We start from the raw sequence: 25,358 nt of genomic DNA on the forward strand, positions 1-25,358 counted from the left end.
TCTGTGTAACTCTGACTTTCAAATAAATAAATCTTTTAAAAAAAAAAAAGCTCATGGCACACACATACTATGAAAAAATAATGTATGGGTTTCACATTGTTTTGCACCAAAAACCACGTATCAGGATAGGCATTTGGCCTTGTGATAAAGATGCCCACATGGCGTATGGGAGTGCCTGGGCTCCATGCCTGGCTCCATCTCCTAACTCCCATGTCTTGCTAAGCAATATCTGGGAAGCAGCAGTGATGACTCAAGTGATTGGGAGAATTGGATCGAGTTTCTGGTTTCCACATTTGGGCCCAGCCCAGTCCTAGGCATTGCAGGCATTTGGGGAATGAATCAGCAAATAGGATCTCTCTCTCTCTCTCTCTCCCTAATAAATAAGTACATAAATGTTTGCAAAACAAATTTTCATTCCATGGTCTTTTTGGAGTATCTTTATATTTGGAATAATTTGTTAGAGGCTTTCAGTTATTTAAAACTGCCACCCTGGGGGCCTGCGCTGTGGCGTAGCAGGTAGAGCCACTGCCTGCAGTGCCAGTTCGAGTCCCGGCTGCTCCACTTCCGATCCAGCTCTCTGCTGTGGCCTGGGAAAGCAATGGAGGATGGCCCAAGTGCTTGGGCCCCTGCACCCACGTGGGAGACCTGGAAGAAGCTCCTGGCTCCTGGCTTTGGATCAGCAGAGCTCCAGCCATTGTGGCCATTTGTGGAGTGAATCACTAAATGGAATATATTTCTCTCTGTCTCTCCCTGTGTCTGTAACTCTGACTCTCAAATGAATAAATAAATAAATAATCTTTAAAAAAAAAAAAAAACACCTGCTACTTCTTTTGTTAATCCTGTTTTCCTGAAGAGGCAAACACAAGTTAACTTGAATAATTCCCAAGAAAGATAACTGAGTCTTCTTTTTTTGTTTTTAAAGATCTATTTATGTATTTGAAAGTCAGAGTTAGACAGAGAGAGGGAAAGACAGATGTTCCATCCGCTGGTTCACTCCCCCAGATGGCCACAATCGCCAGGGCTGGGCCAGGCTGGAGCCAGGAGCCAGGAGCTTCCTCCGGGTCTCCCAGGTGGGTGCAGGGGCCCAAGCACTTGGGCCATCTTCTGCTGCTTTCCCAGGCCACGGGCCAGCCCCGATCACTGACTCTTGGTGCGTGCTCTGTGAGCTGAAGTTCCCACACTGGGAGAAGGTGGCCCACAAGTGGCCAATTCCGTAAAGACACAAGCTCCGCTTCGGAAGCCCCCTATAAAAAAAAAAAAACAGTTAAAATTCATTATTTGTCATTTGTCATCACATGGCCTTTTATTTCCTTGGGCTAGCCAAAAGGGGGTTGTACTTTCTGCTACACTTATCAGAGTACTTCAGAAAGTCCATGGAAAATGGAATACATCTGTATTCCTGAACAAAAAAAAAAAAAAAAGAAATCCACGCATGGTTTTCTCATAATACAAGGTTTCCATGGACTTTTTAAAGACATCCTCCTTGTATGCATGGATTTCAAACATTTTTGCACCAAGATAAACTTACCTTTTAATTCCATGTTCCATGAGCCTTTGGAAGTTCCCCTGTGTGGAAATGCAACATGTGAAATGCAATAGTCTGTAACGAGACTAAAGGAAAAAAGGCGACTAGATTGGCACAGGTGACAAGGTGGCCTTTGGGACATATTCTCCTTGCCTAGCCATCTATTATGAGGACTAAGCACCGTCTTGTTTCTGATCGTTGCCCCTGTTACATTTGACCCGTATGTGCTGGACAGTCTTCAATGCTACCTGCAGATGCATGGTCAGCATGCATATGGGATGCCAGCGCCGCAGGTGGAGGATTAACCCACTGCGCCATGGCGCCGGCTCCAAGAGATCTATCTTGCATCCTCTCATTCACTCCTCAAATGGCTGCAACAGCTGGGACTGGGCCAGGCCAAAGCCAGAAGCCAGGAGCTCCATCCTGGTCTCCCACATGGGTGGCAGGGACCATTAAATCACTATCCACTGCCTTCCAAGTGCATTAGCAGGAGGATGGATTGGAAGTGGAGCAGCCAGGACTTGAAGAAGCACTGTGGGATGCTGGGTCACAAGCAACAGCTTAACCAGATATGCCACAACACCAGTCTCACATTCTGCATTTTCAACTCCAAAAATGGTAATGGTGTAAAACATGGGGCTGGCACTGTGCTGTAGTGGGTAAAGCCTCTGCCTGTGGTGCCGGCATCCCATATGGGTGCTGGTTCGAGTCCCAGTTGCTCCACTTCCGATCCAGCTCTCTGTTATGGCCTGGGAAAGCAATGGAAGATGGCCCAAAGCCTTGAGCCCCTGCACCTGCGTGGGAGGCCCAGAAGAAGCTCCTGGCTCCTGGCTTCAGATCGGCACAGCTCCAGCCATTGCGGCCATTTGGGGAGTGAACCAACAAATGGAGGATCTCCCTCTCTCTCTCTTTCTCTCTGTGTGTCTCTCCCTCTCTCTGTTTGTAACTCTGCTTCTCAAATAAATAAATCTTTTGAAAAAATGAAAGAAAGAAAGGCTGAGGAGTTGTACCAGATTAAAGGAGACTAAACATAGCTAAATGTCATGCTTTGTTCCTGGATTAGATTCAGGAATGAAATACTTTTTTTTTTTTTTACCCTTTTTGTTGTAAAGGACATTAGTGAGGCAATTGGGAAAATTGATAATACTGTATCTATGTTAATTGCCTGCTTTTGATCATTGTGCTGCAATTATATAAGAGAATGTCCGGATTTTCAGGAAATGTCCACCAAAGTACTCATATATTTAAAGGAGCACAATGTCTATAAACTAGTCTCAGACTGTATAGAATATATTCTTTTTTTTTTTAACAGGCAGAGTGGACAGTGAGAGAGAGAGAGAGACAGAGAGAAAGGTCTTCCTTTGCCGTTGGTTCACCCTCCAATGGCTGCCATGGCCGGCGCGCTGCAGCCGCTGCACCGCGCTGATCCGAAGGCAGGAGCCAGGTGCTTCTCCTGGTCTCCCACGGGGTGCAGGGCCCAAGCACTTGGGCCATCCTCCACTGCACTCCCTGGCCACAGCAGAGAACTGGCCTGGAAGAGGGGCAACCAGGACTAGAACCGGGTGTGCCGGCGCCGCAAGGTGGATTAGCCTAGTGAGCCGCGGCGCCAGCCAGAATATATTCTTACAGGTGATTGGCAGACACAAACTGGTGGGTGAAGGGTATTCATGAATTCTTTATATTTTCTAAGTAAAGTTACCTTCCTATACACACACCCACACCCACACCCGCACCCGCCGCTGAATAACCTCTGGCTGGCAGTACTGTGGTGGGAGCCAGGGACTAAGCCGGTGAGTCAGGGACTCAGAGGCATGCCCAATCAGAGGCAGCAGATCCAGCGGGATGAGACCTGGCCCGCAGGGAGATGCCAGTGGTGTGGGTGGGAACTAGGGAAGCCCTGAATGAACGAAGGTGGTGCCAGCGCAGTTGGAGGGTGTTCAAGGCAGAAGTTTGTGATCCGGTGACCAACTGGACTTGACTTAGGGAACAAGAGAAGTCCAGGACGGTGTCTGAGCTTTTCGCATGATTGGTGCATTGGATGCACCACGGTCCCATTCACCAAGATGGAGTGTGCGTGAGAACACAGTGATTGGTTTGGGGCAGCTTGGTGGGGCTACTGAAGAGAGGGTTTGATCTACAGGCTTGTAGCGCAGAGCGATCTGGACCCAGACACAGGTTAGAGAGACGCATCGGCACTAAGGAAGTAGGAGGAGCCATGGCGGGGGTGGGGGGAGGGGGCTGGTGCTGTGGTGCAGCAGATAAAGCCGCCGCCTGCAGTGCTGGCATCCCCTATGGATGCTGGTTCGAGTCCTGGCTGCTCCACTTCCAATCCAGCTCTCTGCTGTGGCCTGGGAAAGCAGTAGAAGATGGTCCAAGTGCTTGGGCCCCTGCACCTGTGTGGGAGACCCTGAAGAAGCTCCTGGCTCCTGGCTTTGGATAAGCCCAGCTCTGGCCATTGCGTCCATCTGAGGAGTGAACCAGCCGATGGAAGACCTCTCTCTCTGCCTCTGCCTCTTTATAACTCTGCCTTTCAAATAAATAAATCATTTTTTAAGAAAAAAAAAGAAGAAGCCGTGGGAGAGGAAGAAACTTCTTAGAGAGGACACAATGGTCATTTTGGCACAGTGGGTTAAGCTGCTGCTTGCGACATTGGCATACCATATCAGAGTGCTGGTTCCATCCTGGCTGCCCCACTTCCAAACCAGCTCCCTGCTAATGCTTGTGGGAAGGCAGCAGAGGGTGTCCCCAGTGCTTGGGTCCCTGCCACCCACCGGGAGATCTGCATGCAGTTCCTGGTTCCTGACTTCAACCTGGCCCAGCCCTGGCTATTGTACTGTTGTGGGCATTTGGGGAATGAACCAGCAAATGCAAAACTGACTCTCTCTCTCGTCCTCCCTTTCAAAGAAATAATAAAAAAAAAAGTTTAAACAAATTGAATGCCAGAGATCCCCAGCATCTGGGGGGGGGGGGTCACAGTTCCACCCGTTGCCCCACCAAGAAAGGGCCCCTCTAGTTAGTAAGTTTCAGCTGCTGGTTTAGGCTATTTGCCCAATCCGCGAGTCCTGGTCTGTGCAGCATCGGACTTTACTGTCTGTAATTGGGGACATGGGAGAGCAGCTGTCTTAAGTACCTCCCAGGGAGAAAGGAAAACAATCGGAGCCCTAAGTGCTCATTACTCTAAGGCACAAACCTTAAATTTGGAGCTGACCTTGCTCCAACCCTATCCTGTTGGCGTTGACCTTTCTTGTGCCTTTGGATGTTGCCTTCTGACCTTCTTTAATGAGATAAAGGGTATTAGAATGCCAAAATGATTGTGATTTGAGTAAATAAGGGCTTTTAGGACAGTCCAGAGAGCAAGGAACGGGGTCGCTCGATTGAGAGATAACTAATGAGGTTAACAGACCTTGGAGTCCATGTGTGCCATAAAAAGCACAAACCCTCCAGTGAGCCACTGCGTGATTTCTGCTGGGACACAGACCTGGGCAGCTCCGCGCTCCATCTGGATACAGAACATTCCCCTACTCCGCCCCTTCTCTTTATCTCCCCCTCCCTCACGTTTTTGAAATGTTTTAAACTTGTGGGGCTTTTTATGGAAAGTTACGGAGAGGCTCGTGGCAGAGCCTGGGATGTATTTAGGCTCCCAGTGGAGGATGTGAAGCTGCCTCGGTGGCTCATTCCTTACAATTTTGGTTGTTTTTTTTTTTTTTAAGTTTTTATTTATTTTTTTTGGCAGAGTAGAGAGACAGAGTGAGAGAAGTCTTCCACCTGCTGGTTCACTCCCCCAAATGACTGCAACTGCCATGCCTAAGCCAGGCTGAAGCCAGGAGCCTGGAACTCCATCCGGGTCTCCCACAGGAGTGCAGGGGCCCCAGCGTTTGGGCCATCTTCCCCCTGCCTTTCCAGGCACATGAGCTGGAGCAAAGCGGAGCAGCCAGGACTCAAACAGGCCCCCATAGGGGGTGCCACAATGCAACCCCTCCATAAGAGTTTAAGAAGAAATCACAGGAAGTCTTTTCCTCTTCCCCCACCAAAAGTGGTTTGCAAAAGTTGGCCTCGGTCCATCAGAATCATCCCCACAAGGGGAGCAAGGATTTCGAAGGATTTGTTAACTGCTTTGTTCTTTTCCTGCTTAGGCTATTTGTGTTTAACCAGAACCCGTCTCAATCTCTCAGGCATTTTAACCAATGTTTTTGTTTAACTAAGAGATAAATTTTAGGTACCTGTCCAAGCTCCAAGGCTTAATTAAGGTCAGCATTGGCTGAGAGGGGGGCCAGAGCGCAAGCGCCACTGAGGTCGCTGGCGCCCACCTGTCCCCAGCCAGGCCTGCAGCCATTCATTTACCCAGCAACTGGTCCCAGGCGCGGTGCCCCTTTCCCTTCCCGTGTCTGGCCGCCAGCCCTTCGCGCCGCGAAGACGAGTGCCCTGGGCGCGCAGCCTCCCCGCCCCCTCCCTGGCGAGGCAAAGTCCAAGTGACGGTGCCGGCGGAGCGAGACCTGCTCGACCGGGCCCCAGCAGCCAGCTAGAGGCCGAGTGCGCAGGCTGGGCCCGGGCTGCCTGGAGCTCGCGCACCGGGGACGAGGTGGGCTCAGCCTTCAGCTTCCCAGGGCCTCACTGTCGCCATCGCTGTCGCTGTCGCCGCAGGCCGCAGGGCGCTACCAGATTGTGCGAAGACCCCCCCAACTCCTGCTCCTGGTCACCCGGGGAAGGTACTCGACCCAGAAGCTGCGCTGGGGACCCTGACGCCCCCGCCCCGCCCCCTCCCTGCGTCCAGCCACCCCTAGCCCTGGGAGAATTGGGTCGTTTGGAGGCTCCCCGGATCTTGCACGACACAGCGTGGGGGGTTAAAAGTCACTGTTGCAAAACTCCCGCTTCTGATCCTTCTGATCTCGGGGCCTTATCTACGCCTGATAGCCGAAAGCCTTTGGAGTCGGAGCCAATGTTTAACAGGCCACGAAGGTGAAAATGCTAGACTCTGGCAGTCAGCATTGGCCACCGGTTTGAGAAAAAAAAAAAAAAAAAAAACACCTTCTTTGAGACCAAAGCTGCTTTTTTCTGTGTGTCCCCTCTGTTCGTTTGCCCAGCCTCGTGTGGGAGCACTTAGTTCAAAGCACACAGACTCCTTGGGGGGGGGGGGGGGCAGGTGCAGGCAGTCTTTCTCATTGCTGAACCCCCCCTCTCCCTGGGGCAGAGTTGGGAAGGGGCGAAGCTCTGGGAAGTCGCCTGCCTTTCCTGTCCCACGCACGGGATTCTTATAGGATCAGGGTTTTTTCTTGTCTAATAATAGTTAACTTTTCCTCTCCCAGTTCGCTGGTGACAGCCCCTGTCCTGAAGTCCTGGCATAGAATGAATGTTCCTCATCTGTGGCGTTTAAGACTGCCAGACTGGCTCCACGCCCTCCTAGGAAGCGAGAAGAAGCTGAGGGAGCTGTCAGTCTCTCCCACAGAGCTCCTTTCCTGTGCTCCTTCCATTGTCGGAAGTGGAAAATGGATGCTGGTTGTAGTTCAGTTGTATTAGCGTGGGTGACCATGGTTCTCAAAATGCAGAATCAAAAGGCTCTGACCTTTGAACCATCAGAGAAGGGGCTCAAGAGCATAGGTGGGGGTGGGGGAACAGGAGAAGGTGACCTGCAGACACCCAGAGGGGCCACCAATGAGAGAGCTGCCCGCCCTCTGACCCACCTCGGAAGCTAGGGTGCTGGCATAAAGGACAAGCCCTGCAGCTATCTGAACAGCAGGGGACTAGCACCAAGGTGTGGATGCCCAGGTGTCACTTCTTTTCAAGATAGCTTGAAAACAAAAGTCCCTGGTAAGTCCACGGAAGATATCTCCTGTTATCTCCTATCAGTTCTTTTCCCTACCTGTCTTCTCCTGTTGCATTGGGTATCTTTTTTAAAAGTTTTTTTTTTATTTATTTATTTGAAAGGCAGAGTTACAGAAAGGGAGAAAGAGAGAGAGACCTTCCAACCACTTTGTTCTCTGCCCAAATGGCCTCAATGGCTAGAGCTGGGCCAATCCGAAGCCAGGAGCCAGGAGCTTCTTCCAGGTCTCCCATGCAGGTGCATGGGTCCAGGGATTTGGGCAATCTTCCACTGCTTTCCCAGGCCATAGCGGAGAGTGGGATCATAAGTGGAACAGCTAGGACTCAAACTGGCTCAGTGCCAGCCACTGCATTGTGTATCTTGTCCTGACTTTGAGGACCTATGTCTTGCCTGTCCAGTTCTAATCCAAGACAGGGAAACCTCAAAGACCCTGTGGCTTCCAGTCCAGACCACTGCAAGAAAGCTGATGTCACAGTGTAGTGAGTCAAACCACTTTTGTTTGATTTCTCAGTGCATATAAAAGTTATATTTGTAGTCTATTAAGTGTGCCTTTAAAAAAAAAAAACAAACAAGGTCTGGCACTGTGCTGTAGCGAGTAAAGCTGCCGCATGTGGTGCCGGCCTCCCATATAGGCACTGGTTCGAGTCCCGGCTGCTCCGCTTCCAATCCAGCTCTCTGCTATGGCCTGGGAAAGCAGTGGAAGAGGGCCCAAGTCCTTGGGCCCTATAACCGCTTGGGAGACCTGGAAGAAGCTCCTGGCTCCTGGCTTCAGATCAGTGCAGCTCCAGTCGTTGCAGCCGATTGGGGATGGAAGACCTCTCTCTCTCTCTCTGCTTCTATCTGTCTAACTCTACCTTTCAAACAAAATAAATAAATTTTAAAAAAGAAGCCATACATGCCTTAATTTAAAATACTTTTTTTGCTAAAAAATGTAAAAGTTCATGTGCTGGAAAATGGCACCAGTAGACTCAACTCAGTGCAGGGTTGCACAAACCTTGAACTGGCCAGAAAAGAAAAAAACATGCAAAACCTGCAACATGCAGTAAGACAAAGCACAAAAAAATTGAAGTAGGTGTGTAGTCTGTATCAGGATCTTACCAGGGTTGTAACTGAGCTGTTTTACTGAATTCGGACCTTGCGATTGCATTTGATTTTCTGTTTACCTCCAGGAGCTGTGCCCTCTGACAATGTCTTCCATTAAGATCGAGTGTGTTTTGCCGGAGAACTGCCACTGCGGCGAGTCTCCAGTATGGGAGGAAGCATCCGGCTCTCTGCTCTTCGTAGATATCCCTGGAAAAAAGTTTTGCCGGTGGAATCCACTCACCAAGGCAGTGCAGCGAATGACCATGGGTAAGGAGGAAGGCTGGGCTCACATGTTCCGGGCCAGGCACTTTTTCCCAAGGGAGGAGCTGTTACCCAGTGTTCACCCTTGTCCCAGGTCTTTCTTGTTAAAGCAACTGACTATGCATTAAAGCTTTGGAAGCTTTGGGGAATTGTCATGCTCTCTGGGTAGCAATCCAAGTCTTCCCACTTTGACCCAGGAAGCAATTGGGGATGGTTAATACTGAGGCAGGGCAAATTGCCCCAGTCTTGTTTTGATGCTGCGGCACTGTGTTTCCTTAACGCCATCCTATGCTAGCATAGGAAGACTCAGTGAAGGGGCCCAGCCAAGGCCCGCTGCTGCCCTCTTTGAGTCAGGCTAAGAACTTCGTTATCAAAACAAGAAAAGGAACAAAAAAAAAAAGTCTGTCCCAAGCCCTTTGAAGGTGAAAAGAAGAGCTTTGGGACTTATCAGACCAGGCCTATCTCTAGAGTACATCAGGAATTTCATGTGCCTTTCAGCGTGATCCCCTTTAAGGCCCCAGCATGTCCAGAGAAGGGGTTTATCTCTCCTCTGTGGCCCAGGGCAGGGGCTGGAGGTGATTATAAATTCCTTGCGGGGAGATGCCAGGAATTCCTGTAGCCTGGGGAATTCCCAGCATCCCTTCCCATGAATCCAGTTGGGACCCCCACCAAAGGCTGACTCTTTTCTTTTTTTTAAGATTTATTTATTTGAAAGGCAAAGTTATAGAGAGGCAGAGGAAGAGAGAGGTCTTCCATCTGCTGGTTCACTCCCCAAATGGCCACAATGGCTGGAGCTGTGCTGATCCAAAGCCAGGAGCCAAGAGCTTCTTCCAGGTCTCCCATATGGCTATAGGGGCCCAAGGACTTGAACCATCTTCCACTGCTTTCTCAGGCCACAGCAGAGAGCTGGATCGGAAGTGGCACAGCTGGGACTTGAACCTGCGCCCTATAAGGATGCCAGCACTGCAGGCAGTGGCTTTACCTGCTACGCCACAATGCCAACCCCTGTTTTCTTTCTTTCTTTCTCTCTTTCTTTCTTTATTTCTCTCTCTCTTTCTTCCTTCCTTCCTTCCTTCCTTCCTCCCTCCCTCCCTCCCTTCCTTCCTTTCTTTCCTTCTTTCTTTTTTCTTCCCTCCCTCTCTCCCTCCCTTCCTTCCTTCCTTCCTTCCTTCCTTCCTTCCTTCCTCCCTTCCTTCCTTTATTTTTTAAATGAGAGGGATCAGCTTTTAAATTCACCTGAGGGCAAGACCATGGCTAGTGGCAAAGCTGTGTGAGCTGTGAGGGCAGCCTAGGGTTAGGGACCCATTGGCTTCCCTTAACTCTCTCTCATAGCATGCCCTGGGGCCTCCCCCTACTCTGCAAAGCCCCCAACCAGGAGAAGGGGTTGTGGTGTCAGCACCAGTTTGAGGAAGTCTCAGGCCGCAGGTCAGGACCCCTGCTGAGATCACGTGTGACCCTCCTGCATGGTCCCTGGCTTCAAATCAGCAGCCAAGTGGGACTTCTCAGCACACCCATGGCCACCCAGAAGTGCTTGTGTCATGTTTTCAAAATAAATTCTGGTAAATGTATTTCCTCTCTCTGCTCGCCATGGCAATCAATCTCTCCACTTTAAAAAGAACAGTGTTCTTATACATGAAAAAAATATTAAACCCCAGAGAACCTGAAATTTCAAACTACAAAATATAGTGATATGTGAGGTCTTTAAAACATTCATGAAGAGTGAGTGTTATGGAAAAAACTATGCAGGACCTTCAACTTCTTTGCACCAAAATAAGCTTATCTTTTAATTCCATTGCCTCAAACTCTTTGAAGTACTTGGTTTTTATGAAGACATGTGATTGTACCAATACTGCATCTACATTTCTACCTATTTACTATTTTTATCATGCTTACTTCCAGACAATATTTGAGAAACAATTTCCAATTAAATACATAAAATAGGGTCCCCTTTATAAAAAAAAAAAAAAGTCCTGTATTAGAGGCAGAGATGTCACAAAACCTTAAATTTGAGAGGCAGAGAAACGGAGATTAGAAACAGATAGCCAGACAGCTGGAGAGATCTTCCATCTGTTCCTTCACTGCCCAAGTGCCTGCAATGGAAGGAGCTGGACTGGGCCAAAGCCAGGAGCTCAGGACTCCATCTGGGTCTCCCACGTGGGTGGCAGGGACCCAGGTACTTGAGCCATCACCTGCTGCTTCCCAGGGTGGGCTTTAGATGAGAGCTGGAATCAGGAGCGGAGCTGGAACTGGAACCCAGGCACTCACAGCACCTTAATTGTTGTGCCAGATGCCCACGCCTCTCCCTTGAACTTGGCAGAGAATAGGTCCATTGTCCAAGTTGCTGGATGCCTTCTCTAAGAGATACAGGAGGCACGAGACTGCTTGCTGCCTTTTAACTGCTGCTTTTGCCTCCACAGATGCCCCAGTTACCTCGGTGGCCCTGCGCAAGTCAGGAGGCTACGTCGCCACCGTGGGAACAAAGTTCTGCGCTTTGAACTTGGAAGATCAATCAGTAGTTGCCCTGGCCACAGTGGATAAAGACAAGAAAAACAATCGATTCAATGATGGGAAGGTAGATCCCGCAGGAAGATACTTTGCTGGTAAGATTGCTTTCTAGAGCCTGCTTTCTGAGCTGTGGAGGGAGTTATGAGGGGACTTCAAAAACTTTGTGAAATTTTACGTATATTTTATTTTTTTAAAGATTTTTATTTATTATTTATTTGAGAGGTAAAGTTACAGACAGAAGGAGAGACAGAGAGAGAGGTCTTCCATCCTCTGGTTCACTCCCCAAACGGCAGCAACAGCTGGAGCTGCGCTGATCTGAAGCCAGGAGCCAGGAGCTTCCCCCAGGTCTCCCACGCGGTTACAGGGGCCCAAGCACTTGGACCATCTTCCACTGCTTTCCCAGGCCATAGCAGAGAGCTGGATCGGAAGTGGAGCAGCCGGACTCGAACCGGCGCCCATATGGGATGCCAGCACTGTAGGCGGCGGCTTTACCTGCTACACCATAGCGCCGGCCCCAGCACTTATATACTATTTACCTGGATTCACCCTGTGTTAACATTTTGCTTCACTCACTCTAACATTTTGCTGTTTCTATATATCTAACTGTATTCATCCCTTGACTCATTTGATAATAGGTTGCATATACATCATGTGCCTTTACTCCTAAAATCCTTCAGCATGACTTTTCCAAGAAAAATGACATATTTATACATAACGGTAGATACCAACTTGAAGCAGTTTAACATTGATACAGCTGTTTTATCCGATGTGCTAGCTTCCCTCCAGTCTACCAATTGGCCTTTCTATCAGTTCTTCCCCTCTAGGACACAATCCAGTATACAGCCTTATGTTACTTCGATGGGTGTTTTTAACCTCTTAACCGGGGGCATTTCCATAGCTCTTCTTTGTTTTCTATGACGTTGACATTTTTGATGAGTACAGTGCCATCCTATACCCCCTGTGTGAATAGCACATTCTTTATTCCGTATCTCTGCGGTGTGGCCTTGTGACTAGACTGATGTTCCACATTCTTGGCACGGTATACCATGTAAGTGAGGTTCTGTCCTCTGTCCTCCTCGTGTCTGTTTGCAGGCACACGATGTCCCTCGGCCCCTCATTGGTGACAGCAATTTTGATGACCTGGCCTGTCAGATTACCGCACTGTAACTACTTTACAATTTCAATTGATAAGCAATGTGTGGGATTTGTTAGTTATCGATTGCCATGTAGCACACTGCCCTGAAACTTGGTGACTTAAAATAACATATTAATCTCATGTAGTTTCTGAAGGTCAGACACCTGGGCGCAGCTCAGCTAGATGGTTCTAGAACGGGCTTTCTCCTGGGGGTGTATTCAAGCTGTCAGCTGAGGCTGGGATCTCTGAAGGGCCCTGGAGCGTCCACTTCTGAGCGCGCTCACGTAGGGGTTGGCAGGAGGCTTTAGCTCCCTAGTGCTATCGGTCATCACATACACAGGGATGGAGGAAGGTGTGAACCCTGGGAGACTGGCAGACACCCTGGTCCTCATCAGAATCTCTCCCTTAGCTTTTACATCTTCTTTTTTATTTTTTTTATTTATTTATTTTTTGACAGGCAGAGTGGATAGTGAGAGAGAGAGACAGAGAGAAAGGTCTTCCTTTTGCCGTTGGTTCACCCTCCAATGGCTGCCGCGGCCGGTGCACCGCGCTGATCCGATGGCAGGAGCCAGGAGCCAGGTGCTTCTCCTGGTCTCCCATGGGGTGCAGGGCCCAAGCACTTGGGCCATCCTCCACTGCACTCCCTGGCCACAGCAGAGAGCTGGCCTGGAAGAGGGGCAACCGGGACAGAATCCGGCTCCCCGACCGGGACTAGAACCCGGTGTACCGGTGCCGCAAGGCTGCGGATTAGCCTAGTGAGCCACGGCGCCGGCCGCAGCTTTTGCATCTATTGATGATTCTTGCTGGAACCAACCAGGTCAGACCTTGGGTACCAATCTGTTACATACAGATTTAAAAGGATTTCGATCATAGTTTTAAATCCACCATGTATTTCACATTTCCTTCCCATCACAACAACCCCCTGAGTTGAGCAAAGAGGATTCACCCCCCCCCCCACTGTTTCCTCATCCCCACACTGGCCCCTCATGTTTTTGGCTGTACTGGCTCCAGTGACTGCCCACTTGGAGGCAGGAGAGATCTGAACAGCTGGCTATAGGTTGTTTCCCATCTTCCTGGAGTTTCCATGACCACCAATATCCTTCAGGACAGGTTGTAGGACTAAAGATGAGATTGCATTGGAGGCCCTTCTGCCAGCAATGCCTGCAGCATAAAAAAAAAATCTGATTGGATATTTTACCTCCTGATGTAATTAATTTTCTCTCTGTTGGTGGCTGGAAGTTTTACAATTCTGTGGCGCTTTGTGAGACAAATATAAAGATGTCATCTTGCAGTCCCTACACCGTCAGGAGACCCTTTAAAATTGCAGGTGTCATTGTGGGTGTATCTATTAGTGTTGTGTATCCACCAGAAATGCCCAAGAACCTTCTTCTTCTTTTAAGATTTGTTTGTTTTGAAAGTGGCTGGGCCAGGCTGAAACCAGGAACCAGGAGCTTCTTCTGGGTCTCCCATGTGGGTACAGGGACCCAAGCACTTGAACCATCTTCCTGTTTTCCCAGATGCATTAGCAGGGAGCTGGATCGGATGTGGAGCAGCCAGGACTTGAACCGGTGCCCATATGGGATGCTGGCACTGTAGGCTGTGGCTTTACCCGCTAGGCCACAGCAATGACCCAAGAACCTTCTTCTAAAGACAGATCATAGTTCCCTGCAGGGGCTCAGAAGTGTCTCAGGTCCAGAAAAACATGAGGCCCCCTGGTAGTCTAGACTGCAGTCTCAAAGTGATGGTACCCAAGGCCTGACCTTTATGGTGCTACCAGCTCACTAAGAAAGAGCCCTTTCTAAGCAGTGGGGGATTCACATTCACATGCGGGGCATCTGTTTCTGTGAGGCAGAGGGCGTGGAAGAACATCCATGAAACAAACCGAACTGCGCTACCGCAGGGCACTAGCAAGTGGACGTCCTTAACGCCAGGGAGGGAGGAGCTACCATATCTTTTTTTTAAGATTATAATTACGTGATTTTCCTCCACCTAGCGGCGCCGGCACACCGGGTTCTAGTCCCGGTCGGGGCTCCGGATTCTGTCCCGGTTGCCCCTCTTCCAGGCCAGCTCTCTGCTGTGGCCAGGGAGTGCAGTGGAGGATGGCCCAGGTGCTTGGGCCCTGCACCCCATGGGAGACCAGGAGAAGCACCTGGCTCCTGCCTTCAGAATAGCGCATTGCGCCAGCCGCAGCGCGCCAGCCGTGGCGGCCATTGGAGGGTGAACCAACGGCAAAAAGGAAGACCTTTCTCTCTGTCTCTCTCTCTCACTATCCACTCTGCCTGTCAAAAAAAAAAAAAATTACGTGATTTGATTTTATTTATTTATTTTTCTAAAGAATTTTTTAAAGATATATTTATTTATTTGAAAGTCAGAGTTACACAGAGAGAGGAGAGACAGAGAGACAGAGACAGAGAGAGGGAGGTCTTCCATACACTGGTTCACTCCCCAATTGGCCGCAACGGCTGGAGCTGCGCTGATCTGAAGCCAGGAGCCAGGAGCTTCTTCAGGGTCTCCCATGTGGCTGCAGGGGCCCAAGCACTTGGGCCATCCTTAGATACTTTCCCAGGTGCATTAGTAGGGACCTGAATGGAAAGAGAAGCAGCCGGGATTTAAAACAGCGCCCATGTGAGATGCCAGCATTGCAGGTGGCAGCTTTATCCTCTAGGCCACAGTGCTGGGCCCCCAAAACATTTTTAATAATGCACATTTTAAAAGTACTCATGGGGCCAGCACCATGGTGCATTAGGTTAATCCTCCGCCTGTGGCACTGGCATCCCATATGGGCACTGGTTCGAGTCCTGGCTGCTCCACTTCTGATCCAGCTCTCTGCTGTGCCCTGGGAAAGCAGTAGAAGATGCCCTAAGTCCTTGGGCCCCTGCACCCACATGGGAGACCTGGAGGAAGCTCCTGGTTCCTAGCTTCGAACTGGCGCAGCTCCAGTCATTGCTGCCAATTGGGGAGTGAACCAGCAGATGGAAGACCTCTCTCTCTCTCTCTCTCTCTCTCTTTCTCTCTCTCTCTCTCTCTCTCTCTCTCTCTCTGCTTCTCCTTCTCTCCCTGTGTAACTCTTTCAAATAAATAAATAAATCTTTTTAAAAAAAGTACTCATTAGGACAGGTGTTTGGCACAGGGGTTAAGATAGCAGTTGGGGTCCTCACAACCCATGTCAGAGTACCTGGGTTCAAGTACTGGCCTCTGGTTCCTGACTCCAGCTTCCTGCTAATGCAGACCCTGGGAGGCAGCAGTGATGGCTCAGGTGGTTCTTGTCTCCTGGTTTCAGCCTGGCCCAACCCCGCTTATTGTGGGCATTTGGGGAGTGAACCAGTGGATGAGAGCTTGTGCTCACTCTCTCTCTTAAATAAATAAGTTTTTAAAAAGTATTCATCTTACAAATTATAATCCAAATATAAAATAGCTTGGAAAACAACATTTATAAAATAGAAAAATAAAAGCCAGCGTGATGAGACAAGTTAAAGCAACTAGAACGGTACAGCTTTATATGGCTCCGATTTTAGAGTTTTCTTACTGCATCGTCAGTGTCAGATATCCTGCTGCTTTAGCTGGCTCCATTGTTCCAGATCAACAGAAGTACCTTGGCTTCCTGGTTTCGTTTCATGTTATAGATCCATTCAATGTTCCCCAGTATCAGTTAGTACTGTCCTTTAAAATCCTGGACACTGGCCTCCCTCGTTTTCCTGATCTGAAGCAAGTTATCATGGCTGCTACTGCTTTGTTGGCAAGAGGACAGAGCTCTGCAAGCTTCCCCAGTCTTTTGCTTCTTCATGGGTTTCTCTGATGCAGCTTCTTTAACTTTTTTTTTTTTTTGACAGGCAGAGTGGACAGTGAGAGAGAGAGACAGAGAGAAAGGTCTTCCTTTTGCCATTGGTTCACCCTCCAATGGCCGCCGCGGCCAGCGCACCGCGCTGATCCGATGGCAGGAGCCAGGAGCCAGGTGCTTTTTCCTGGTCTCCCATGGGGTGCAGGGCCCAAGCACCTGGGCCATCCTCCACTGCACTCCCTGGCCACAGCAGAGGGCTGGCCTGGAAGAGGGGCAACCGGGACAGAATCCGGCGCTCCGACGGGGACTAGAACCCGGTGTGCCGGCGCCACTAAGCGGAGGATTAGCCTAGTGAGCCACAGCGCCGGGCCTTCTTTAACTTTTTGTCATCTTCACTGTCACGGTCACTGCCAGATGAGCTTGGATAAATTCCTGTGATTGGAGGCCGGTGCCGTGGCATAGTAGGTTAAGCTGGCCCTGTAGTAGGTTAAGCCAGACCCATATGAGTGCTAGTTTGAGTCCTGGCTGCTCCACTTCTGATCCAGCTCCCTGCTATGGCCTGGGAAAGCAGCGGAAGATGACCCAAGTCCTTGGGCCCCTGCACCCACATGGGAGACCCGGAAGAGGCTCCTGGCTCCTGGCTTTGGATTGGTGTAGCTCCGGCCATTGCAGCCATCTGGGGAGTGACCCAGCGAATGGAAGACCTCTCTCTCTCTCTCTCACGGTGTCGCTGCCTCTCAAATAAATAAACAAATCTTTAAAAAAAAATTCCTTTGATTTAGGCATTACTCCACTCTTGTCTAATAGCTTCCCCAGGATCCACCCTGTCTTTTCTTATTCAGGCTTTCCATTTTTAGTCCATTTTCCTCTTCTAACTCACTGCTCTTTCCAGTGGACTATGCTGTAGTAGATGAGCTTTCCAGTTTCTTCATTAGACTCAAATTCTGCTCTATCCCCTGAGATCACACTCAAGTCTCCCTGAGTGAACGCTGAGTAATGATTTCAGTGGCAAATACTCCGCATGCTCTTGAGAAGATGTGTATTCCGCTGTGCTTCTGTCTGTAAATAGCAATTAGATGCAGTTCAGTGCCGGTGCTCAGCTCTTTATCTGTGCTGATTTTCCATCCACTTGAATCTACTACTGAGATAGGGATGTTGATAGTACCTTCCTATACTTCTGTATTTGTCTATTTCTCCTTTCAGTTCGGACAATTTGTGCTTTGTATATCCTTCTTTCCTTGTATGTAGTGTGTCACTTTTCTCCCGTGGCTTTCAAGGATTTATTTTTTTAAAAATTTAAAGATTTATTTATTTATTTGAAAGACAAAGTTACACACACACACAGAATATATATATATATATATGTGTGTGTGTGTGTGTGTGTGTGTGTGTATATATATATATATAGAGAGAGAGAGAGAGAGAGATCATCTAACTACTGGCCCACTCCCCAAATGGCTGCAACAGCTGGAGCTGGGCCAATCTGAAGCCAGGAGCCAGGAGCTTCCTCCAGGTCTCCCACGCAGGTGCAGAGACCCAAGGACTTGGGCCATCTTCCACTGCTTTCCCAGGCCACAGCAGAGTGCTAGATTGGAAGTGGAGCAACTGGGACTCAAACCTGCAACCATATGGGATGCCAGAGCTGCAGACGGTGGCTCAACCAATTACGCCACAGCACCAGCCCCAGATTTTTATTTGATTTTAGTTTCCAGCAATTTGATTATTATCATGTGTCTGGATGGGGGATGCTTTGGTTCTATCCTGTTTTTTTTTTTTAATTTTCTCATCTTCCTAAATGTATCATTTTATGCTTTTCACCAAACGTGGGGAGTTTTCAGTCATGTAATCTTCAAATATTTTGGAGGAGCCCTGCACTTCTTTGCGGGGAATCCTATAACACATTAGCCCCTTTTTGGCCTGTGGATCCCTTGGGCTTTGTTCCTTTTTGTCCAGTTTTTCTCTGTCATCCAGATTGCACATTTCTGACTGTATCACTGGTTACACTGACTCTTTTCCTCCGTCATCTCTACCAAGCCCATCCAGTGAATTTTTTTCATTCAGTAATTTTAGTTTTCAGTTCCAAAATGCTCATTTGGTTATTCTTTGTATAATTTAGTTCTTTGCTGACACTTTCTGTTTGGAGTTTTGTTTCAAGACGGTTATAATTGCTTATTTGAACTTTTTATAAGAGCTGTTTTAGTCTTTGTCAAATAATTCCAGTATCTATGCCATCTCATTTTTGACACTTGTTGATTATCTTTTCCTATGCAAGCTGAGATTTCCATGTTTCTTTGTGTTACTAAGTAATTTGGGGCTTTTCCTAGCCATTTTGACTACCATGAGCCCTTGAGTCTTGTTTAAATCCCTTGGAGAATGTTGCTATAGTTGTCTTAGCAAGCAATGTACAGTCATGTAAAACTTAACAATGGGGACACATTCTAAGAAATGCATTGTTAGCCGATTTTGTCATTGTGCAAATATTCTTTTTTCGCTACTTATTTATTTATATGAAAGTCAGAGAGAGAGTGAGCTCCCATCTGCTGGTCCACTCTCCGAATGCCCACAACAGACATCACCAGGCTAAACCGGAGACACAGTCTGGGCACTGCATCCAGGTCTCCCACATGGGTGGCAGGAACCCAGTTACTCGAGCTCTGACCACTGCCTGTCAGGGCCCACACTGGCAAAAAGCTGGAGCCAGCGCTGGGTATCAAACCCAGGGTCTCTGATGTGAGATGTGGCCATCTTAACTGGCACCTCAACTGCTAGACTAACTACCTGCTCCATCACAGAGTAGCCCTACCCACGCTGAGATGGCAGGGGTGTCACCAGGTTATGTCATCTTCTGGGGCCACTGCCACTGACTGAAATGTCCTTATGCAGTCAAGGCTGCATGTGTTTAAGTCCAAGCCCCAAATTCCAGTGTGTCTCTATTAGATTCTATTAAGATCTGTCCTTCATGTGTGCCACACAGGGGTCAATCTGGGACTTGGTAGGAGGTCGATCCATTAGCTCCACTCTCAAAATCTTTGCTGTGCTCATTAGAATGCCCTCCATGCCTGTACAAGTTGAGGATGAGCCTCGTTGATCCTAAACAGCTGTCTAAGGGCTTGTGTCCCTGAGCAGCTGTTTCTTTGCTGTCTCTCAATACAGTTTCTCTTCCAGCTTCCTGGAACTCTCCTTTTCGTTCCTCCAGCCAGAAATCACCTATGTCTATGATTGTGCCGCATCGCGACCACGCAGCAGGAGGATGGGAGGAAAGAGAATAGAAAAGCAATAGTGTTTGACTCCGCCCTTTTGGAGTTGCAGTTTCCTGGAATAGAGAGGAATGTCCCTGCCCTCGGAGTTTTCATTCATGTAGTCTTCCTGTTGCTGGCGCTCTCTCTTTCCGTGGCTCCCCCTGCTTCAGAATGATCTGGGGACTGGCACAGGAGAGAAGGAAGAAAAAGCAGCGGAAAATAACTCAGGGATTCCTTCCGTTCTCCGTGGGCGTCAGGAGTTTTCTTTCCTGCTCCTTGAGCCAGATCTATAGTTTCTCTTGGCTCTCTGATTGTCTGTCTGCACTGCAAGCACCCGCTTCCAGATGTCAGGCTGTATTGAGCTGGCCAGGGGATACTGCAGAAGAGAATAAAGAACTCACCGCCACTAGGTGGCGCTACAAATCCTGCTGTTCTTCCCTGAACTTCCTCTTGATACTTACTCTGCAGCATTCCCAAATAGCCGTGCCACGCATTTGATCCAGGTTATAGAGTTGTGCTCCACAGGAGAAAATGATGTTTACTCCTTTTCTGGTAAAGAACTTCTCCACATAGTTGTAATTAAAATATATATATATATATGGGGGAGGGGCAGGTATTTGTCCTAGTAGTTAAGATGTCAGTTAAGACTCCCACATCTCATAGTGCCTGGGGTCAAGTCCTGGCTCCAGTTCCTGACTCCAGCTTCCTGCTAATGTGTACCCTGAAGGGCAGCAGGTGATGGTTCAAGTACTTGAGTCCCTGCCACCCACATGGGAGATTTGGATTGAGTTCCCAGCTTCAGGCCTGCCTGGTCCTGACCGTTGCTGGAATTTGATAAATAAACAAGTAGATGAGATTTCTGCATCTTCCTCCCCCTCCCTCCTCTGCCTCTCAAATAAATATTTAAAAAAAAATATATAGTACCCAGATTAGGATTGTATAATAATTTCCTTGATTTAAACACCGGTCAGTGGGGAGGGTCAGTGTTGTGGCACAAAGCGTTAAGCTGCTACCTGTGACGCTGGCATCCCATGTCAGAGCTATGGTTTGAGTCTCCACTGCTCCACTTCCAATCCAGCTCCTTGCTAATGCGCCTGGAAAAACAACGGAAGGTGGTCCAAATACTTGGTCCTCTGCCACCCATTTGGGAGAGCCAGGCTCCTGACTTCAGCCTGGTCCCACCCTGGCTGTTGTGGTCATTTGGGAAATGAACTAGCAGATGGAAGATTGCTCTCTGTATCTCCCTCTCTGTGTGTCATTCTGCCTTTCAAATAAGTGAATCTAAAAAAAAAAAAAAAAAAAAAAAAAACACTGGAACAATTCCGTGGTGAGAAAAGGTGGTACCATGCATGGGGAGAAATGCCATGTGGCTGAACTCTGAGTGGTTTGATTTTTGCAGGCACCATGGCTGAAGAGACAGCCCCAGCGGTTCTTGAGCGCCACCAAGGGTCCCTATACGCCCTGTTCCCTGACCACCAGGTGAAAAAGTACTTTGATCAAGTAGACATCTCCAACGGTTTGGATTGGTCCCTGGACCACAAAATCTTCTACTACATTGACAGCCTGGCTTACTCTGTGGATGCCTTTGACTACGACCTGCAGACAGGACAGATCTGTACGTATTTTTATTCTTTTTCTCAGGACTACTGATTCTGCTCTCGTGAAGGCACCTTTTCTTCAGCTCAGATTAAAGAGGCCCTTACTTGTCAAATAGAGAACTTGCCAGTGTTAGTATTTCAATACAGCACGGCCGGCGCCGCGGCTCACTAGGCTAATCCTCCGCCTAGTGGCGCCGGCACACCGGGTTCTAGTCCCGGTCGGGGTGCCGGATTCTGTCCCGGTTGCCCCTCTTCCAGGCCAGCCCTCTGCTGTGGCCAGGGAGTGCAGTGGAGGATGGCCCAGGTGCTTGGGCCCTGCACCCCATGGGAGACCAGGAGAAGCACCTGGCTCCTGGCTCCTGCCATCGGATCAGCGCGGTGCGCCGGCCGCAGTGCGCCTGCCGCGGCGGCCATTGGAGGGTGAACCAACGGCAAAGGAAGACCTTTCTCTCTGTCTCTCTCTCTCACTGTCCACTCTGCCTGTCAAAAAAAAAAAAAGTATTTCAATACAGCAATGATTATAGAGACTTGACAATGCCACCAGCGAAACCATGGCCCTCAACACAAGTATGACCATAGTTGGCATAATATGGCTAGGTCCTTCATCTCCTTTCTTGTCACGCATCATCAGAGGGGGCCTCACTGGAAAATGGGTCCTGTTCTACCAGAAGGTACCGAAAGGAAAATAATGTACAACAGAATGGAATAAAAGAGCAGAATAGTAGAGTTCGGGGTTGATATTTCTTTTCTGTTCTTTAACTAACCATAGGCAATTACTCAGAGGCAAATTGACAACTTTTCAAAGTGGAAAAGCAGAAAAAAAAAGCAGTTGCATGTTGTTCAGTTCTATCAATGGGCTTTAAATGAGCCACAGTTGGAAACTGGGAGGGAAGGAATTGTAAAGAAGAATGCACAACAGAGTCCTTGGAACCGATTCATGAAAGGTGCCAAACCAAAAGAGGAAAACCAATCATAAAAATGACCTGGAAAAAAAAATCACAAGAATCTCCATGCAGATGTAATCCAAGGCAAAATATTCCAATGGGGGGATGTTTTGCTTTAAAATACACAGTGCTCTTTTTTATGACTTTTTACCCATTTTCCATACACATGGCTTTAACATTTTCCCATTATACCTTGATGTGCTTATTGTAGTGATCTGGATTTTGTGATGTAAAGTTCTCCTGGACTTTGATGTTTGTTGTTGTAGGCTGGGATTTCCCCTTTTAAGGCCCATGGTGGGGGTGGGGGGTGGGGGTTCAGACTGTGCCTTCCTTTCAGAAGCAAGCCCTTTTAATATCTAGTCTTGGTTTTTAGAGCATTCAGTCAGGCAGAAAAGAAAACTCATATATTTTACTAACTTGTGTGCATAAACCATACATGTGGCACCATTAAATTGCCTTATGGGTTTTGGAGTTCGTCATGGTAGGCATCTTTGAAGCAAAACAGTTAAGGTCTAACCACAGACTGAAGAGTATCTGAGATGGATATGCAGAGCCTCAGCTTGGGTCAGGTCAGCCTCAAAGAGAACTATTGGTATTTTATTAAAAATTTTGCTTTCATTTTTCTCTCCTCCTCTGAAAGCTTAGATAGATAAGGCTGTACCCAAACAAAAGGGAACAAATCCATCCCAAATCATGTGGCAAAGGAAATCCTTTGTTCATATGCCAAACACTGGATGAGCAGAAGTGATCTGCATTTACAAGGCTTCTAAACGTTCATGGAAAATGAAATTAAAAGAGAAATTCCTTTTGGTGTAAAAATTTTCTTGAAATCCCTGCATTTTTCTAGCAATACATATTTGTCACGAATTTCTGAGAGTTCATTATTTGATTCTCAGTGACTTGTTGCTTTGTTGTGTTTTTTGGGATCTTGTTTCTATTTTTGGTTTTTAACCATAGCCAACCGCCGAAGTATTTACAAGCTGGAGAAAGAAGAACAAATCCCAGATGGAATGTGTATTGATACTGAAGGGAAGCTTTGGGTGGCCTGCTACAATGGAGGAAGAGTGATTCGCTTAGATCCTGAAACAGGTAGGCCCGCAGCAAAATGAGAAATCCCTGTCAACTCTAGAAAACACCACACACTAGGGACTGGAGAAACATCATTACTAATAAAGTTGGCGATTTAGTCAATGGTCCCAATTGAAATTAAAGCCAAAGATATAGACGACAATTTATAGCCAGAACATCTTTTCTTGTATTTTTGCTCAAAATAAATACATGAATGAATGATGACTGCCACAGTTTTCTAGAAACTTCCAAATTCCTCCACAAAGGGCCCAGAAACATTGCACAGGTGGGAAATTGCTAGAGCTTAACACTGAATAAAATATCTGGTGATCTAGGGAAAAGACTCCAAACTGTGAAGCTGCCTGTTGACAAAACAACTTCATGCTGCTTTGGAGGGAAGGACTACTCTGAAATGTACGTGACCTGTGCCCGGGATGGGCTAGACCCGGACAGTCTTTCAAGGCAACCTGAAGCTGGTGGGATTTTCAAGGTGATGTGGTTGTTTCTTTTATTTTGGAGAGGGGTGGTGGACCCTTGGTTAAATAATTGAACACTTGATGCTGTTGTATACTTCCCAAACACAACTCTGTTTAGCATGTTAATCTCATCATGCTAGGCTTAAAGGCATTTTAGATTTTCTAGACTGCAAGTTATCTGAAATTGAAGATGATGTGTTTGCCTACTTTGTACAGTACTTACAAATGTTTTCTTTAGTAATATTTGTTGAAATTCTTCAAACTACTAGAATGAGCTTAGAAGACCAGTATTTGAAAATTTTACAAAAGGATTTATTTATTTGAAAGGCAGAGTTTCAGAAAGAGAGGGAAAGACAGAGAGAGAGAGAGAGAGAGAGAGAGAGAGAGAGAGAGAATCTTTCATCTGCTGGTTCACTCCCCAAATGGCTGCAATGGCCAGGGCTGGGCCAAGCCAAAGGCAGGAACCAGGAACTCCATCAAGGTCTCCCACATGGATGGCAGGGGCCCAAGTCTTGGGCCATCTCACACTGCTTTTTCCAGGTGCATTAGTGGGGAGCTGGATCAGAAGTGGAGCACCTGGGATTCCAACCAGTGCTCATATGGGATGCCATATGAGCTGCACCATGGCATCGACCCTGAAACTGTTTATAAGATCGATCAGTTGGTTATTTTGATGTCATAAAAATATTTTCAAGGTTTTTTTTTGCAACATAACACATACATAAAGATCATAGACCTTTTGAGCTGAAAAGAAATGGAGAAACCCCTTTTGTAACAGGTGGAGAGATGATAAAAATAAAATCCAAATTAGTTGTAAATGGATGCTAGTTGGATTATAATATATGTGAATAATTGGGTTGCAGGTAAATTTCACATATATTCCTCTTTATGATAGGAACTAAAACAAGAATAATAAGTGGCTAAGCACATTATTATTATTAAACATAAAAATGCTTTTGAAGAACACCTGCGAATTACCTGTTGTCAGAGTTTCTCTGTTTTCTTTTTCAACAGATAACTGGCCTGGGGGTCAAAGGAATTCCCCCCTACTCCTACGCGGGCTGAGCAATAGGTGTTCTTTCCTGCCAGAGAAAGCTTTGGAGACAATGAAGGAATTCTGGGGCCAAAATGTCAATCAGTCAGAAAAAGGAATCAATGATTTTGTTAACCAGGTTGCAGTTCCATTTAATTTTTAACAAAGAATGACAACACACCCCTTGATAATACACTGTAAGACCTTTTGTAAAATGTGCTATAGAAATGCAAGCCTCTTGATTCTCTGAAAATTGGTTGGGAGCCAGAGGGGGTGAGGAATGGGATGATATCTGTTCTTTCTTCTGCATTCCATATTCAGCATACCTAAAGCTTCAAGAAAAAAAAAAACTAATAAATAGAAACCTGGTAACGACGGTACAATTATGTTCCTTTTAATTTTCATTGTAATCTTATAAAATATGCCACAATGCTAATCCACCTTGTTATTCCTCTTTCTGTGTGTGATTTCACAAACTAGAAGACTGCCGGAGGGGAAGACTGTGTCAAACACTCTGATCAAATCCGTGGTTCCGACTGCCACCTACTGGATACCAAAGTAATGCATCACTTTGGAAAGCTTTTTTTTTTTTTTTTTAATAGCTTTGTTGAGTTAGAATTAGCCAGTACATATTTAAAGTATACAATTTGACAAATGTATCATATATAATATATATTTATATTCATGAAGCCAAGACCACAAACAAAATAATGAATCTCTCCACTAGCCTAAAACTTTTTTGAGTCCCTCTGCATGCCTGCCCCTTGTTCTCAGGTTCTTTCTGTCACTAAAAATTATCCTTACAATTGGATAGTATGATTTCTCCAACTTTTTTCTTTTCCAAAATTGTTTCTGCCATTTTAGTTTCTTTGACCCTCATATACATTTTAGAATC

At 47.3% G+C, this 25,358-nt stretch overlaps 1 protein-coding gene and 1 pseudogene across 2 annotated transcripts; one reads left to right on the forward strand and one right to left on the reverse strand.

Annotated features, from left to right (window-relative positions):
• The first annotated feature begins 5,980 nt into the window (after positions 1–5,980).
• RGN (regucalcin) lies at positions 5,981–24,846 on the forward strand. Of its 2 annotated transcripts, none has more exons than XM_008272336.4 (7): positions 5,981–6,231; positions 8,513–8,693; positions 11,105–11,287; positions 20,744–20,959; positions 22,844–22,975; positions 23,290–23,444; positions 24,445–24,846. In XM_008272336.4, exons 2-7 carry the CDS (start codon positions 8,531–8,533, stop codon positions 24,493–24,495), a joined length of 900 nt encoding a protein of 299 aa, XP_008270558.1. In that variant the 5' UTR covers positions 5,981–6,231; positions 8,513–8,530; the 3' UTR covers positions 24,496–24,846.
• Positions 15,839–16,622, reverse strand: LOC138847625 (activated RNA polymerase II transcriptional coactivator p15-like; annotated as a pseudogene).
• Positions 24,847–25,358: the final 512 nt, after the last annotated feature.

The sequence above is a fragment of the Oryctolagus cuniculus genome, chromosome X (assembly GCF_964237555.1).
Source record: "Oryctolagus cuniculus chromosome X, mOryCun1.1, whole genome shotgun sequence".
In the NCBI taxonomy this organism is placed as follows: Eukaryota; Metazoa; Chordata; class Mammalia; order Lagomorpha; family Leporidae; genus Oryctolagus; species Oryctolagus cuniculus.